Below are 18,077 nucleotides of genomic sequence, written 5' to 3'. Positions count from 1 at the left end.
AAGCTTTGAATTAGGAAAAAAATCTTACTCAAAGGAAACTTTAGTTTTTGCCTTTGTTCATGAGGGGCAACCATGAGATGAACAATAGGGATAAGATCATACAATGTTTTCCAACAAGGAAATATTCTTATTTAAGAAGACTTAACTTGCACCTGCTTCACTTGCTTGTCATAAATTAAAAACAGCAAATATAGTAGAGTGAGAGACTTGAGAGATTGTAGTGGGTTTACAGAGCTTTTCACTTCTAGGCTGCTGATTTTAAAGCCTAACAATCAGTAGAAAGTCATTACCATCTGGCAGGTATTGGGCCTATGATCAATGACTTTGCTGTGGTTCATTTCCAAATGTCAGCATTGCAATTGAAACTTGTTGGTGCTTTCAGCAGAGGCCCAGAAGTGAATGGTTGTGGAGACTGAATTATATTCTCATCCCTTTGTTGACAGAGTAAATCTGCACTTTCACTGCCTATACTATACATATTCAATGGATAACTAGGTTTTAACTTTGCAGTGCTGTCAATCCAGCACCTTTCACAAGCACCAAATTAGCTTAACGTAAAAAAGAGCTGGGGCATGTGGAAAGCACCAAATCCTAAATTTATACAAGTGAATATATATTATAAAATTTGAGCTTGGTATTTCTCTCAAAGTTTGAACGTTGTCACTGTTTTATTCAGCTGCTCACAAGTCTTAAAGAGGTGAGAGCTAGTTTTACACATTCCTTTGGGATTTGAACACTTGGGGTCACAGAAAGGAAAAGTCTACTTGGTTATAGTGTATAGTATTTGAGGCTGTTAATTTTAGATATCTACTGAATTTTATGACTTGTAGTAAGTGTTTCTATTTGTATGTATGCAGAATGAATCGAAGATGCATCAATGTAGCACCTTCTAGAGAGACAGCTGGGGAATTGTTGTTAGGTAAGTGTAAAAGTTTCAATGACTAAATGTTCTTGTGTTTAAAAAAAAAAAGAAGTGTCTGGAGTGGCTAACGACTGTTAGTGCCTACCTCAGGGCAGACTGTCAAAAAAACAGGGCAGATACCCCAAACTTGTGGTATGTTCTATAATTAGATTTTACCAACACAGTAACAAATGTGAACTCCTGGACTACTATAACAGTCTCACCATGGAGTCATGGACAATCCCCTTAGACTTTCCAGTCTATTTTTTGCCATCCACGTAGACTGGATTTAGTGATAAATGGCCACTTACATCAAAAATAACATCATATTCAGGTTGCTCCCAGTCCCAAGAGACCAGTCGCTTACCCCAGATCAATTGATACTATTTAAAGGTTTATTAATTAGGAAAAACAAATACGAGAATTATTTACAGGTTAAAGCAAGCAAATATATATAAACAAATGAGTTACGATCTAAATCCGAAGAGTGACAGAGTTGTAGAGATCTGTGAGTCATAAAATATCAGGGTTGGAAGGGACCTCAGGATGTCATCTAGTCCAACCCCCTACTCAAAGCAGGACCAATCCCCAACTAAATCATCCCAGCCAGGACTTTGTCAAGCCTGACCTTAAAAACTTCTAAGGAAGGAGATTCCACCACCTCCCTAAGTAACACATTCCAGTGTTTCACCACCCTCCTAGTGAAAAAGTTTTTCCTAATATCCAACCTAAACCTCCCCCACTGCAACTTGAGACCACTACTCCTTGTTCAGTCATCTGCTACCACTGAGAACAGTCTAGAGCCATGCTCTTTGGAACCCCCTTTCAGGTAGTTAAAAGCAGCTATCAAATCCCCCCTCATTCTTCTTTTCCGTAGACTAAACAATCCCAGTTCCCTCAGCTTCTCCTCATAATTCATGTGTTCCAGTCCCCTAATCATTTTTGTTGCCCTCCGCTGGACGTTTTCCAATTTTTCCACATCCTCCTTGTAGTGTGGGGCCCAAAACTGGACACAGTATTCCAGATGAGGCCTCACCAATGTCGAATAGAGGGGAATGATCACGTCCCTCAGTCTGCTGGCAATGCCCCTACTTATACATCCCAAAATGCCATTGGCCTTCTTGGCAACAAGGGCACACTGTTGACTCATATCCAGCTTCTCGTCCACTGTAACCCCTAGGTCCTTTTCTGTGGAACTGCTGCCTAGCTGCTTGGTCCCTAGTCTGTAGCAGTGCATGGGATTCTTCTGTCCTAAGTGCAGGACTCTGCACTTGTCCTTGTTGAACCTCATCAGATTTCTTTTGGTCCAATCCTCTAATTTGTCTAGGTCCCTCTGCATCCTGTCCCTACCCTCCAGCGTATCTACCTCTCCTCCCAGTTTAGTGTCATCTGCAAACTTGCTGAGGGTGCAATCCACACCATCCTCCAGATCATTTATGAAGATATTGAACAAAATTGGCCCGAGGACTGACCCTTGGGGCACTCCACTTGATACCGGCTGCCAACTAGACATGGAGCCATTGATCACTACCCGTTGAGCCTGACAATCTAGCCAACTTTCTATCTACCTTATAGTCCATTCATCCAGCCCATAGTTCTTTAACTTGCTGGCAAGAATACTATGAGAGACAGTGTCAAAAGCTTTGCTAAAGTCAAGGAACAACATGTCCACTGCTTTCCCCTCATCCACAGAGCCAGTTATCTTGTCATAGAAGGCAATTAGATTAGTCAGGCATGACTTGCCCTTGGTGAATCCATGCTGACTGTTCCTGATCACTTTCCTCTCCTCTAAGTGCTTCAGAATTGATTCCTTGAGGACCTGCTCCATGATTTTTCCAGGGACTGAGGTGAGGCTGACTGGCCTGTAGTTCCCAGGATCCTCCTCCTTCCCTTTTTTAAAGACGGGCACTACATTAGCCTTTTTCCAGTAATCCGGGACTTCCTCCGATCGCCATGAGTTTTCAAAGATAATGGCCAATGGCTCCGCAATCACATCTGCCAACTCCTTTAGCACTCTCGGATGCATCGCATCCGGCCCCATGGATTTTTGCTCGTCCAGCTTTTCTAAATAGTCCCGAACCACTTCTTTCTCCACAGAGGGCTGGTCACCTCCTCCCCATGCTGTGCTGCCCAGTGCAGTAGTCTGGGAGCTGACCTTGTTCATGAAGACACAGGCAAGGAAAGCATTGAGTACATCAGCTTTTTCCACATCCTCTGTCACTAGGTTGTCTCCCTCATTCAGTAAGGGGCCCACACTTTCCCTGACTTTCTTCTTGTTGCTAACATACCTGAAGAAACCCTTCTTGTTACTCTTAACATCACTTGCTAGCTGCAACTCCAGGTGTGATTTGGCCTTCCTGATTTCACTCCTGCATGCCTGAGCAATATTTTTATACTCTTCCCTGGTCATTTGTCCAATCTTCCACTTCTTGTAAGCTTCTTTTTTGTGTTTAAGATCAGCAAGGATTTCACTGTTAAGCCAAGCTGGTCGCCTGCCATATTTATTATTCTTTCTACACATCAGGATGGTTTGTCCCTGTAACCTCAATAAGGATTCTTTGAAATACAGCCAGCTCCCCTGGACTCCTTTCCCCCTCATGTTGTTCTCCCAGGGGATCCTGCCCATCAGTTCCCTGAGGGAGTCAGAGTCTGCTTTTCTGGAGTCCAGGGTCTGTATTCTGCTGCTCTCCTTTCTTCCCTGTGTCAGGATCCTGAACTCGACCATCCACTTTTGCTTTCCCTACTAATTCTTCCCGGTTTGTGAGCAGCAGGTCAAGAAGAGCTCTGCCCCTAGTTGGTTCCTTCAGCACTTGCACCAGGAAATTGTCTCCTACATTTTCCAAAAACTTCCTGGATTGTCTGTGCACCGCTGTATTGCTCTCCCAGCAGATATCAGGGTGATTAAAGTCTCCCATGAGAACCAGGGCCTGCAATCTAGTAACTTCCATGAGTTGCCGGAAGAAAGCCTCGTCCACCTCATCCCCCTGGTCCAGTGGTCTATAGCAGACTCCCACCATGACATCACCCTTGTTGCTCACACTTCTAAACTTAATCCAGAGACTCTTAAGTTTTTCTGCAGTTTCATACTTGAGCTCTGAGCAGTCATACTGCTCCCTTACATACAATGCAACTCCCCCCCCCCCCCACCTTTTCTTCCCTGCCTGTCCTTCCTGAACAGTTTATATCCATCCATGACAGTACTCCAGTCATGTGAGTTATCCCACCAAGTCTCTGTTGTTCCAATCACATCATAATTCCTTGACTGTGCCAGGACTTCCAGTTCTCCCTGCTTGTTTCCTAGGCTTCTTGCATTTGTGTATAGGCACTTGAGAACTCGCTGATCATCCCTCTTTCTCAGTATGAGGCAGGAGCCCTGCCCTCTCGTGCGCTCCTGCTTGTGCTTCCTCCCGGTATCCCACTTCCCCACTTACCTCAGGGCTTTGGTCTCCTTCCCCCAGTGAACCTAGTTTAAAGCCCTCCTCACTAGGTTAGCTAGCCTGCTTGCGAAGATGCTCTTCCCTCTCTTCGTTAGGTGGAGCCTGTTTCTGCTTAGCACTCCTCCTTCTTGGAACACCATCCCATGGTCAAAGAATCCAAAGCCTTCTCTCCGACACCACCTGCATAGCCATTCGTTGACTTCCATGATTCGACGGTCTCTACCCAGGCCTTTTCCTTCCACGGGGAGGATGGACGAGAACACCACTTGCACCTCAAACGCCTTTATCCTTCTTCTTCCCAGAGCCACGTAGTCTGCAGTAATCCGCTCAAGGTCATTCTTGGCAGTATCACTGGTGCCCACGTGGAGAAGCAGGAAGGGGTAGCGATCCGAGGGCTTGATGAGTCTCAGCAGTCTCTCCGTCACATCGTGAATCCTAGCTCCTGGCAAGCAGCAGACTTCTCGGTTTTCCTGGTCGGGGCGGCGGATAGATGACTCAGTCCCCCTGAGGAGAGAGTCCCCGACCGCCACCACTCGCCTCCTTCTCTTGGGAGCGGTGGTCGTGGAACCCCCAACCCTAGGACAGTGCATCTCATGCCTTCCAATCGGCGGAGTCTTCTTCTGTTCCCTTCCCTCAAATATATCATCTAGTCCACTCTCCGCATTAGTACCTGTGGAGAGAACATGAAAACAGTTACTTAGCTGTCTCTGCATTGCTGGTACAAGGACGCTCCCCTTTCTTCTTCTGGAGGTCACATGCTGCCAAATTTCTTCACCGTCCTCCTGTCCCCGCAGTGCAGCCTGCTCTGAATCTTCAGAACGTTGTGTCCATAGAAGCATATCCTGACGTCTGTCCAGGAAATCTTTAGTTTCTCTTATGCAACGCAGGGTCGATACCTGTTGCTCCAGACCTTGAACCTTCTCTTCCAATATGGAGACCAGCTTGCACTTTGTACAGACAAAGTCGCTTCTGTCCTGTGGAAGAAAGACAAACATGGCACATCCAGTGCAGGTCACAACAGCTGGTCAATTCAGTGTCTTTCTGGGTAGACCCAGGGTCTCTGGCTTCAGTTTGGTTTCTCTAGCCCTGTGAGAGTTTGGCAAAGAGATGGGAAAAAGAGTTGATGTGAAGGTTTTTCATTTACCTCTTCCAGCATTCAAAGCTACAGGCCTTCTGCACCTACTTAACCATGGGTGGATGGGACAATTAACAAAGCTTTGTCTTACAATGGCCCCACTTAAATTTTGATGGTCCTCCTGAATAGGCGGTGGGGAGGGGCGGAGAAGTGCGGAGAAGTGGCATGACAATTCCTGTACCTGGGTTCGCAAGTTCAGAGCAAACATTTATGAAGTTATAAGACAAAATTTACATATTTTCTTAGAGCATAGAATATTGACATTACAAGTGAGATTAATGCATGCAGCAACTTTCAAGCATTTCACAGAGTCTAAAAATTAAATACATTCTTATAAGACTAATACCTATTTTGAGCAAAACTGAGGTACAGGTGAACTAGTCTAGTCTCCAGCTATGAGTTTGTTAGTTCTTAGCTAATGCCTGCAGTCTTGGCAAGAGCTGGCGCCTGGTCTGCCAGTGTCACAGTTAACTTTAGAAAATTTAATCCATATGTTAACACACAACTGATTTTTGTCCAGACATATGGTTCATATGTATTTTGGAATAGCCGAAATGTTGCTTCACTTTCCTCATATTGTACCACAGGGGATGATGAATAGTCATAGATTACTCCACATACAGAATATTTTATTTGTGTGTTGTTGCTTTGAGTCGCATGTCTATTGTGCACTTATTTATATAATGAATTTCTAAGATGAGCACTTAATGTTTTTCTTCAGTCTCAGTTTATTTACATATCTACAGCCTCTATATGAATTTTATTAAAAACAGACATTCCAGGCTAAATTAATAATTGGTTTAGGTGATTGTAACTGCATTTATTGTGGTAATGGTTTGTGATATACCGGAGGACAGACTAGATAATATGGTGGTCCCCTCTGGCCTTAACTCTGTATGACTACTGGAGTTGCACCTGCTTACCCAACTAGTCAGTTTGGCCTTCCTTTCCTACAGTTTTCACAGTGTGCTCATTGGATTTATTGTTACTTTGTTAAATACTATCCTTTGACAAATATTTAATTACTTAACTTCATTTCCACCAAGTGCTGTCCTTTTTACTTACTATTATGAACAGCATTGTTAGTGCTTTAGACATCATGTCTAATCATTTTTATGGATGTTAAAAGTAAAGACAAATTAGTATAGTAACGGTCACCTTTTGTATAAATTTCCTCTCTGCAGGCAAATATGGAATGTATTTCGTTGAAGACAATGCTTCCGACACAATAGAAAGTTCTGTGAGTATGAGCTCAAGTTTTTCACAGATCACACATTTTTCTATATTAGAACTGAGAATAACTTTGGTGCTTTATCATTTAAAATCACCATAATAATTTTAATTTGTATATTAAGATATCTGGGAGTTTGAATTCGTACACTGTTACTCTATTTGTGTGTAATTATTTGAGAATTTTAAAATGCTTATCTGCCAACATTTCAGCAATAACATACAAATTCCCTGAGTAAGGTTGATAACTATCATTATAGAATAAAGAGAATATTATTCCCAATTCTACCAGTCTTTTAATATGTTATATATTGTTATATATAAATACCAGATTTTATTATATATTACAGTAGTGCCTAAGAGCCTTAGTCATGGACCAGAACCCCAGAATTAGGAATCATAATATACTTATCTATTAAAAGGTGAAACTTGTGTTTAAATAAAATTAAAAAAAAAAACAAAAAAACTGTTTTTATTACCCTAAAGTGACATTTGATCGAGCTAATTGTTGTGATCCCTAACAGTGTCTTGTATTGACATAGGGGTGAAACAGATTAAAAACAAATGATCTGTTAGATAGTTTTCATTATATAAAGTTTTTGATAAACAACTTAATTCTTTGTCTATTAGAGAAATGTAGCTTAATTTAAGATTTTCAAAAGTACAAGCCAAAGTTGAAAGTAAATTACTACACACAGAGCATTAGTTTACAGTATGCAGTATAAATAAATGGAAACTGACTAGTTTTGAAGGCTAGTGAGCAAAACATTTTCTGTATCAATCTACTGTATGTTCTTCAGAGTTTTCACAGGGAAACTGAACCAGCATCATTTTCTTGGACATATGAAGAAATCAAGGAAGTTCATAAGAGATGGTGGCAATTAAGAGACAATGCTGTGGAAATATTTTTAACAAATGGCAGAACTTTACTCTTAGCTTTTGACAACACAAAGGTAAGTGTGGCATTAATGCATGGTAATATAGAATATGTATATAAAGGTATTTTTTATAATTATGTATTGAAGAAATGTGTATTTTCATGGAATACATTAAGAAAAATGATGGGTAGGCTTCTTTGAATTCTTCGATACTTCTGGAAGCTGATATGAGTTAAGGGCTCAGCCAGGCTTTTTGATAGACAGGATGTGTGTCACAGGTATGTTCTGGTTTCAGAGTAACAGCTGTGTTAGTCTGTATTCGCAAAAAGAAAAGGAGTACTTGTGGCACCTTAGAGACTAACCAATTTATTTGAGCATAAGCTTTCGTGAGCTACAGCTCACTTCATCGGATGCATACTGTGGAAAGTACAGAAGATCTTTTTATACACACAAACCATGAAAAAATGGGTGTTTACCACTACAAAAGGTTTTCTCTCCCCCCACCCCACTCTCCTGCTGGTAATAGCTTATCTAAAGTGATCACTCTCCTTACAATGTGTATGATGATCAAGTTGGGCCATTTCCAGCACAAATCCAGGTTTTCTCCCCACCTTCCCCACAAACCCACTCTCCTGTTGGTAATAGCTTATGTAAAGTGATCACTCTCCTTACAGAACTAAACCAATTCAATATCGTAATGTTGTGACTTTTTATCACATTGTTCTGATCTTAGCAGATCTCTAGAACCTTGTAAATGAGAGAATCTTACATACTGTAGGAGGAGACGTAGTTTATGACAGTTTAAATGTGTTGCTTGATTAAAACTACAATAATTTTTTTAGGTCCGTGATGATGTGTACCACAACATCTTAACGAACAACCTGCCTAATCTTTTGGAGTATGGGAACATTACTGCTTTGACCCACCTATGGTACACAGCACAGATTACCAACTTTGAATACCTGACTCATTTAAACAAACATGCTGGCCGTTCCTTCAATGATCTCATGCAGTATCCAGTATTTCCCTTTATACTTTCTGACTACACCAGCGAAACACTGGACCTAAATGATCCATCTGTTTATAGGTAACAAGAAATCTTTGAAATTACTCCTTTCCAAATAACTCATTAAACTGGTTATTTCAGTAAAATCCACTTGTGATCACCCTGATAAACCAAGACTTAATTAGGAAGATTGCTAGGAAACACATCTGGTCTAATGGTATTTGAATGTAACATTGGCTCATCTAGTCAATTTGAATAGTATACCTGTTACCAGCATTTATATTCACAGTAGTTGGCAGGTCTCACTCAATACCTGCTGTCTTGCACTTCCTGATATACATTCCTTTGCCTTGAAAAAACAAAAAACAGCCTGTAACCAAAGAGTTGACAATTTAGCAAAACATAACCAAAACCAGAATTATGCTATATGAGCAACTTGCCAGTTACCAAAGGTAAATCTATATCAGCTAGTTGTAAACAGACTAAGGAGGGTCCACACAGGCACAATCTTAACTACATTGATTTTTAAAATGGATTTTAGTGAAGTTGGTGCAGCTCTTGTGTCTAGTGTGAAAAAGTCAGGCTAGGCAACTACAAGAGGAGTAGTCCTGTTGGGTTCTGGGAGGTGGGCAGTCGCAAGCCCGCCCACCAGCCAAAGATTCTTCAACCAGCCTAAAGGCAAGAACTACTGAGCTTGGGACTGAAATAAGTATGGGGGACAACAAAACCGAAAACAAAGACAGATGTGACTGTCAAAGGGTCAGAATCAAGGAACCTGAAGGGGACACCGACCAGAGAGCCCTGGACAGCTCCCACTGCTCCTCAAAGGTGTCAAGGGAGCCAGCGGATGCAGCCCAAAGGAACTCTGCCCAGATATGTGAATGGAGAGAGGAACGGAAATAGGCCCCACAGTTGCAGAGCGCTCCCTCAGCTAGCATCCTCTCCCTGGTGTTATAGGTGGCCACTTTGGCCATCGCTAGGAGGAGGTTGACAAGGAGGGGCCACAAATGGGGTGTGCATAAATTAGAAGCTGGGAGCAGAAGTGTAGCTAGAACCACAAAAGTAAGTCCAGGAGGAGCTGGAAAAGGGGCAGCAACTTGGCAGCAACTGGGTCTCCCTTATGCTGCAAAAGGGACAGACATCTGTGATAAGGGTGAACTGCACCAGGTACATTCCCATGCTCACAGCTCCATGAAGGAGCTACCAACTAATATTCCTGGTGGCCTGTGGGACCAAGGCAGAATACAGACTGGCCAATGGGGTTTGTCACCCTCAGCAGATAGAAATATAGGTCCCACCACTTGTATCGAGAAAGAGGAGTGATCCTATTGGGATCCAGGAAGTGGGCGGGCAAAGCCCTCCCACTGCTAAAGGATCCTCCGCCCCCGCCTAAGAGGGAGATCCACAGGACCTGGACACCAAATAAATACGGGGGACAACTAATGAAATAACAGGAACAGGAGTGTGGTCAAAGGGTCAAATGAAGGGAACCGGACGGGGACACTGAGCAGGGAACCCCGGACAGCACCCACTGCTCCTCAAAGGCGTCCAGGGAGTCAGTGGACACCACCCAGAGGAACTCTGCCCAGATACGTGAATGGACAGAGGATAGGAAATAGGCCCCACAGTCACAGGAGACTCCATCGGCCAACCTCCTCACTCTGGTTTTATAGATGGCCATTTTAGCTAGGGCCAGGAGGAGGTTGACCAGGAGATCCTGTGACTTTGTGGAGCTGCAGATAGGGAGTGTATACATAAGAAGGTGAGGGGAAAAGTGCAACCAAAAGCATAATAAAATATTCGTGAGGAGCCGGAATAGGGGCGGCAGCCTGGCACACTCCAAATATGTGTGTGCCAGAGTTTTCCTCACGCTGCAAAAGGGGCAGGTGTCTGGCATAGGGATGAACTGCGCCAAGTACATGCCCGTGCTCACGGCTCCGTGAAGGAGCCGCCAACTGATATCCCCGGCAGGCCTCAGAACCAAGGTGGAATATAGGCTGGCCCACTGGGGCTCCTCACCCTCCAAAGGTGGCAAGAGGTCCCGCCATTTTGTATCGGGGTGGGACACGAGGGTGAGGGCGTGAAGGGTATGGAGCACGAGCGTGTATAGATGTTTCCTTGGCGCGGTCTGGAAGCAGACCGGCTGCAGCTCGTGCAGCCGGCTCACAGTGAGGGGGTCGGTTGGGTCCACGGGGTAGGGGCCCGATGAAAAGGTCCGGCAGGCCTGGGGTGGAGGGTGGGCGGGGTGCGCCCTCGTGCAGGACCCAGTGCAAGAGGAGTGATGGAAGGCAGGTATGTTAGCCTTAGAATGAGAGAGGCCCTTTTTCCTATAAACTGAGAGAGAGTTACTTCAGGTCAGTTAGGGATACCTGAGTCCAATTAAGGGCTTCCTGACACCTTTTAAAAACCCCTCCTTTTGATGAGAGACGGGGAGGAGAGACGAGCTGCTGCAGGGCTAGTGGCAGCAGGGAGATAGGCTTCTCCAGGGTGACAGGCTGCTCTCCTCCCTACAGGGGAAATAACCAAAGCTGAGTGCGTGTTTAGGGGAAGAACTGACACATCTGGGGCCAACAACAGGACAACACCCTCCACAGCAAGGAAGCAGGGAAAGTTACTCCCCTTTGTTTGTGTTTGTAAATTGATTTCATTTTGTTAGCTGGAGGAACCCTCCTTGATAGGGTTGCCAACTCTGACTGAAGCTATTCCGGGAGATTTTAATAGGATATTTTAAGAAAATGACATGACATGTTGGGGGGGGGAATCTCCCGGATTGCTTTCAATAGTCACTGGGAGATTGATACCAATTCCAGGAGACACCAGGCTAATCCTGGAGAGTTGGCAACCATACTCCTTGGGCCTGAACTGAGGCCTACCTTGAAAATACTGATAAGAAAATACAGAGGGGGAAGACGCACACTGGCCAGAGTGGGCTGATTTGTGGGGAAGTGCTAATTCTGGCAACACAGAGGTGGTGCCTTGCCACGGTAGACAAGGCATTACTCTTAAAGGGATGCTACAAGTCAAGATTGACACATGTTGGTGGGGGCAGTATGGGGAGTATGTGACCTGTTGCCTATACTGTAGCTGTTCTATGGACAAATAACTTTCATTCCTCTAGCACTAACATCAAATGGCCAATTTTAAATTACGAATGTATCTTTATAGTCATTTTATTTTCCTAAACTCATATGTAGAGTTTTGTTCTTAGGATTTGCCTTTGTATTTGTCCTTCTATATTTTAACTCTTCTTAATCTGATTTAGTTAAAAAGATCAGTCTTTGTATATGTTAATGTACATTTAACTGAATTTTTTAATTTCATTATGAAAATAAGATGTCAACATTTCTCCTATTACAGAAATCTAGCCAAACCCATAGCTGTACAGTCTAAAGAAAAGGAAGATCGATATGTGGATACTTACAAGGTATCTTAAACTCTCATTTCTACAATGTGTGTTCTTCTGGTATCTAAAACCAAAACAATGTGGCGGTTTTTTTTAATGTATTTCTGTGGGACTTCATATTTCAACATGTTATAGTCTATTGTGAAAACAGTTAGCAGGAACTGGATTCCCTTCTGTCTTATGTCTGTCTCTTTGTAACCAAGAACATAAGAAATCAAGAAAAAACTTAATCCTAGAAACTGCAGTGCATCTTTTGATGCTTTTATATTTGATGTATGTTGGGGGTCTAAATTCATGACCAACCAGATAAATACATATGAAGTTAACCAAAGAAGCTAAAGAAATATATCTCTGTAAATTGCCTTGCATTTTGTGGTCTAAAAAATTATATTGTACATCTGGGTTTTTTCTAGTATGCAACAGAACAGTTATGTTTGCCTTCAAACATTCTGGGTCATTTATCAATTAAACTAACTGCACAAAATCTTTAAAAGTATTTCCTAATCTCCTAACATCAATCTAGTTTGAAAATAGATCTGATCATATAGAGTAGAACTAGTATTCCATTAGTGCTGCCTGCTGTTGCTACTGAGCGTTTGTTATGGTGACTGTGACCGGTTCCCCCCCCGGGGTGCCACCTGGAACTGGGGTACCACTGAGCCCTCTGACCCACCAGCCTGGGCTCCCTTTCACACTGTGCTGCTGTGACAAGCTGCAAAGCCCTCCAGCCTGCACTTTCACCAGCATTCACATAGATAAAAACACACCCACCTGCAGTTACACACAGGATCTCTAACCACCAGCTTCCCAGCCTAAGACCCCAGAGCAGTACTGACCTGCCCTGGTCAAATCTGGCCAGTCTATGGGTTTAATACCCGGTCCGCCTCTTCCCACAATGTGAAGAGAACAATGTATACTTGTGGTAACCAAGCAGAGATTTTCCACAAGCACTCCAATCAAAGCTCACTGGTTTGGATTAAAATATAAAATAAGTTAGATTTTAAATGATAGCAAACAGATCAAAGCAGATTACATAGTAAATAAACAAAACGCAAACTAAGACTAAGATACTAGAAAGATAGGATATGAACTAGCAAATTCTCATCCTGGCTGACGAAACAGGTGGGCTGCAGATTCTTATGGGACAAGCTGCACTGGCTTTACAGCTTGGAAACCCCAGGTCTTTCATACACAGGCTAGAAATCCATTTAGCCTTGGTCCAGCACTTCCTCCAGTTCAGTCTTTGTTCCTCAGGTGTTTCCAGGTGTCTTCCTATGTGGGGAGTGAAGAACTACAGATGATGTCACTCCCTGTCTTACATAACTTTAGCATATGACCTGAGCCCTTTGTTTCAAAACTTGGTTCCCAGACTGGTCTGTGGAAAAATACTAACATCCCACGATGGAGTCTAGAATCATGTGGCCTGGTCACATGTCCTTGTAGAGTCATAGCAGCCATTACTTACAAGCTGTCTGGAGCATTCTCAGGAAGGCTCGCGAGGTGGAGATGAGCTTCTCCTAAGGCCTGTTGTTTTCCCTAAAGGCTGATTGCCCTGAATAGGCCCTTCCCAGCCAGCTCTCTAGACTGAAAGCATCTTGCCAGGTGGGCGTTTCCCATGCATAACTAAATTTGAAGTACAGATACATAGTGTTCAGATACAAAAATGATACATGCAGACAAATAGAATAATCATATTCAGCAAATCATAATTTTTTCAATGACTCCTCACATGACTTATCTGGCACAAAATGCATCATAATTATGCCATAACCATATTATAATATTACTATGGCGAATATGGGGTGCAGTCACAGTGACCATGTCCACAAATGTATCTTGTTCCTGGCCCCCCATTAAAGTCCATAGAGAGTGACTTGATGGGGCTGGAAAGCATTTACACATGGGCCTTTCATTTAGATTTGCATCAAGATCTGGAGTGTGCTTTGACAAAAGTGTGTGTATGAACTTGTTTTGATTTTAAGTTTAGTGTGAAAAACCCACATTATGACACAACAGTGTTCCTGGACAGCAAGAACAGTATTTACAACTAGAGCAATATATTGTGAAAGTCAGGTGGTCTGTTGCTTAAAAGCTTAAGTGTGCATATGCACTGTCATTTGTGGTTGAATTGATGTTTTTAAAATGAAATTTTGTCAGAAACCATCGATGTATGGCACTGTTTCCTCTTCATTCAATATTTATATAAAATGATCTAACAGATTGTCAGTCAGTACATTGCCACGGTGATGTCAGTTCTTTATTACTAGGTTGCTGTATGGGCTCAAGCATGTGAGTGATGGGCTTTCTAGTGTAGTGAACCTGACATCCATATTTTCAGTGGCAGTTTCAAACAGATTTAGGAAAACCTCACTTAGGCACCTACTGAGATTTTCAAAGATGCGTATCTGCATCTCTGCCTAGATATCTTTTTGTAAATCTAGCCCTAAGTCCTCTTTTGAATGCAAGATGTTGGCTCCTAAGTCACTTTAGCACTTCTGAAAATTTCTTTGATGGATTTTTCTGCAGATTTTGTTACAAAAACTCATATTTACTATCCCTTTAAATTTGCCACCCCTAAGGATAAGTTTTTGGATGGAAGAGTCAGGATTCTGTCTCTTTCCTGCAAGTTATACTTTTTTCTAAAGGTGAAATGGCACCTGGTCCACACTATAGACTTTTTTCTATTTCTGAAAAAAGATTAAAGGAACAGGTGCAGCTGAATTAGTGTTGAATGGAGTTAACTGCAGGTGTAGAACAGGACAAACCATGGTTAGTACAATTTCCAAAAACCACGGTTAATGTTTTGAAAGGTGTAACCTGAAGCATTGGAAACAGTTATTGGAATGGTCTCTTCCAGAAAAATATTGTGTGGTAAAAATGAATAACTAATTACTTCAGACAAAAGCTATTTTTACAACTGGGGGGGGGGGGGAAACCCCACCAGGTGAAGCTCTTTCCTCTAAATGAGAGCTTAAATTCTTCAGAAATTGTCTGGGACAGAAGGCACTAGTGAAGTGCTGGAAGGACATATATCTTAGTGTAGTATCCTAGCAATATAGCTTTTAAATAGCATGTTGGGTAAGATATGACACCCATGCTTTACCTGTTTCTGTTCTAGTATTTGGAAGAGGAGTACCGCAAAGGAGCTAGAGAGGATGACCCAATGCCTCCTGTGCAGCCTTATCACTATGGATCTCATTACTCCAACAGTGGAACCGTACTTCACTTTCTAGTTAGAATGCCTCCTTTCACTAAAATGTTCTTAGCTTATCAAGGTAAGATTAATTTTGTTAAATATGACAAATGAAAATTAAAGTGAAATTATCAAGTGTGGTAAACTTAGAAATCTGACCTACCTTGACAGTGGACCCTTTTGAGGCTTTCATAAAGAGAACATGTAGTATATGAACTCTTTGTGCATCTCACAAAACTCTACATCTTCTAAAAATGTCTGTACATCTTCTGTGATCTATTCCAAAAAATCTGGTCTCTATATGGCTCTAGAGCTCATATGTAGCAATTGGGATCTAAATGTTCAGGCCTCAGCCAAGCAAAGTTGGTGAACTTGAACTTTTTGAGGTCACCAATGTGCAATTGGTATTGTATGTTTTCCTCTTGTCAAGGTAATAAACACAGTTTCCGTTTTTCTTTGCAGATCAAAGTTTTGACATCCCAGACAGAACCTTTCATTCTACCCACACAACTTGGCGCCTCTCCTCTTACGAATCTATGACTGATGTGAAGGAGCTTATCCCAGAATTTTTCTATCTTCCAGAGTTTTTAGTTAACAGAGAAGGTATACGAGACAATGCCAAAATGATCTCTAAAAAGGCACAAGGATTGGGTCTCTGGGATGAAACTGATAATTCTGTGTTATGATCTGTTTTTTTTCCCCCATGTTTTTAAATTGATTGTCAAGGGGAAACCTGGCAGGTCGGGATCTTGAATATTTAGCCACGGAGGCTTAGGATTGACTCTACTGTTGCCACTTTTGTTAGTTCTGCAAGCCCAGACTTCATGCTCATGAGGTGTACTGCCATAATCTTATTTGATTTCAAGAAAACCATAAAAGTTAATCCAGACAAGGATGTTTGATAAATGTAGAAATTTAAAATCTGTTTCTTATAACTGAAAGAGCATCTGCTCCTTTCCATTGAGGGTGTCATGCTTCTGATAAATCTGTGTACTTTTTTTCAGCTAGTTACATTTTAGGGTTTCCTCAGGAGGCTCTGACAATCTGTCAGTTGTTTTGAGAGAGTTTGCTGTCCTCAAGGGACTTGTGGCTAGATCCAATAAGGTACTGGGTGCCAACAATGCCCAATAAACCTTTGGGAGTTGAGGGCATTCAACATTTCACAGTAGTATTCAGCACTTTGTAAGATTGAGCCTTTTTTATTGTTCATGTTTTCTTGTTACAATTTAAGTTTAACTGGTGGAGTTAGGTAGTAGTGACGGGGGTGAATGTGGAAAGAGCGACTGACCATCGAGAATGGAATGGAAAGGATCAGTGATGCAGGATGGTGAAGGAAGTGTTTTACTGAATCAGTAGAAGACTTCAAGTAGAGAGATCAGACCTTCAGTGACTATAGCAAGAAGCAATGTTAGTGCTGAATATTACCCATTCTGGACCTCAGGTAGGGCTGTTGCACAGTGGGGATGTCACACATTTGTGAGGTTTGTACTCCTCCCTCCTCCTCCTCCTCCTCCTCGCCCCCACCTGAAAAAGTACCATCTGTTTGAAGCTGCTAAGAGAATTGGAATGCTAGTAGCCCCAGTGGATATAGTGTACAGAGTTCATGTGAGACTAAGGTACATGATTCAATTTATCACATGGCTTTCCACATGGATATTGCTAGCCCACTTACTGTATACAATTCTATAATATAGTTAGATCATTTCTACACCAGGGTCCAGAAGCATGTTATCACCTTTCCAGCAAGAACTGTGTTTAAGCACACTTCCCTGCAAAGTTCAGAAAAAAGGCCTATAGATTCACAAGGCTTTTGAAATTGCTGCTCAGCGTGAAATGGGTGCAGATTTCTTTTTAAATACAGATCAACCAAAATTTTGGGGACTTTCTGGGTATCGTACAGAAAATACTTATTTTATGAGGTTTTTGGAGAAGATTTCTGGAGATAGTGGCACTGTGGGAGACAGACAGAAGCTTTTTTGTTTTTTTGTTACTGGCTGATTCAAATTACCTTGTTTATATCTGAATGTTTTTTAACACTGCTGGGTTCATTATACTATTGTAGGAATGAGTAAGTGTCAGGACACCTAGAACTCTTGCAAAGGCCTCTTTTTTGTTGCTGTAATTGAAATCCTAAAACTGTGTTTTCTGCCATGTTGCCCCTCTTGGTTGGGTGGAGCTCCCCATAAACTTTCCTTCTCAGTGATGCGTATTAAAAAAAGAACTGTTAGGCTGCTGGTGAGGTGAGACCACTGCTTATCTGCTGATAAATATTCTCACAGTTTTCTTGTACTGCCCCATCTGTCTGTAGAGCCGGGACTGTCTTTTTGTTTTGTGTTTGTACAGCATCTAGCACCATAGAGTCCTCGTCCATGACTGGGGCTCCTAGGTGCTACAGTAATATAAATGGTAAATAATAAAACCATATAAACCCTCCTCTTTACATTTCTAGGTTTTGATTTTGGACTGCGTCAAAATGGCGAAAGAGTAAACCATGTCAATCTCCCCCCATGGGCTCGTAATGATCCCCGTCTCTTCATCCTGATTCATCGTCAGACTTTAGAGTCTGATCATGTCTCCCAGACAATCTGTAACTGGATTGATTTAGTGTTTGGGTATAAGCAAAAGGGCAAGGCTTCGGTTCAAGCTATCAATGTCTTCCATCCTGCTGTAAGTATCTTTTTGTCAAGTAATCTGTTCATAGTATAAAATTATTTGATCTCTGAGCTGGTTTAACCCGATTGCTTGGAAAACATCCAGCTTTAGGCAAATTCCCTTGAAATAGCTAACTATCAAAGAACAGGGAAAAAGACTGAATATTTAAATGAAGAACTGGTAAAATCCCAGGGCTTCTGACATGAAGCTCAATTATGTCTATTTTAAATAATTTTTCCTGG

At 42.2% G+C, this 18,077-nt stretch overlaps 1 protein-coding gene across 1 annotated transcript in view; it reads left to right on the top strand.

The window, feature by feature from the left end:
• LYST (lysosomal trafficking regulator) overlaps nt 1–18,077 on the top strand; it is a 141,193-nt gene that overhangs the window by 99,459 nt on the left and 23,657 nt on the right. The window contains exons 37-44 of the mRNA XM_074948886.1: nt 858–919; nt 6,658–6,713; nt 7,504–7,656; nt 8,424–8,668; nt 11,945–12,011; nt 15,109–15,265; nt 15,646–15,786; nt 17,633–17,850. Of these exons, the coding sequence (XP_074804987.1) occupies nt 858–919; nt 6,658–6,713; nt 7,504–7,656; nt 8,424–8,668; nt 11,945–12,011; nt 15,109–15,265; nt 15,646–15,786; nt 17,633–17,850 (1,099 nt within the window). The remainder of the gene's footprint in view (nt 1–857; nt 920–6,657; nt 6,714–7,503; nt 7,657–8,423; nt 8,669–11,944; nt 12,012–15,108; nt 15,266–15,645; nt 15,787–17,632; nt 17,851–18,077) is intronic.

This window comes from Natator depressus, chromosome 3 (assembly GCF_965152275.1).
Source record: "Natator depressus isolate rNatDep1 chromosome 3, rNatDep2.hap1, whole genome shotgun sequence".
In the NCBI taxonomy this organism is placed as follows: domain Eukaryota; kingdom Metazoa; phylum Chordata; order Testudines; family Cheloniidae; genus Natator; species Natator depressus.
Note: the sequence above shows the minus strand (reverse complement) of the source record. Positions and strands in the feature narration are given on the sequence as shown.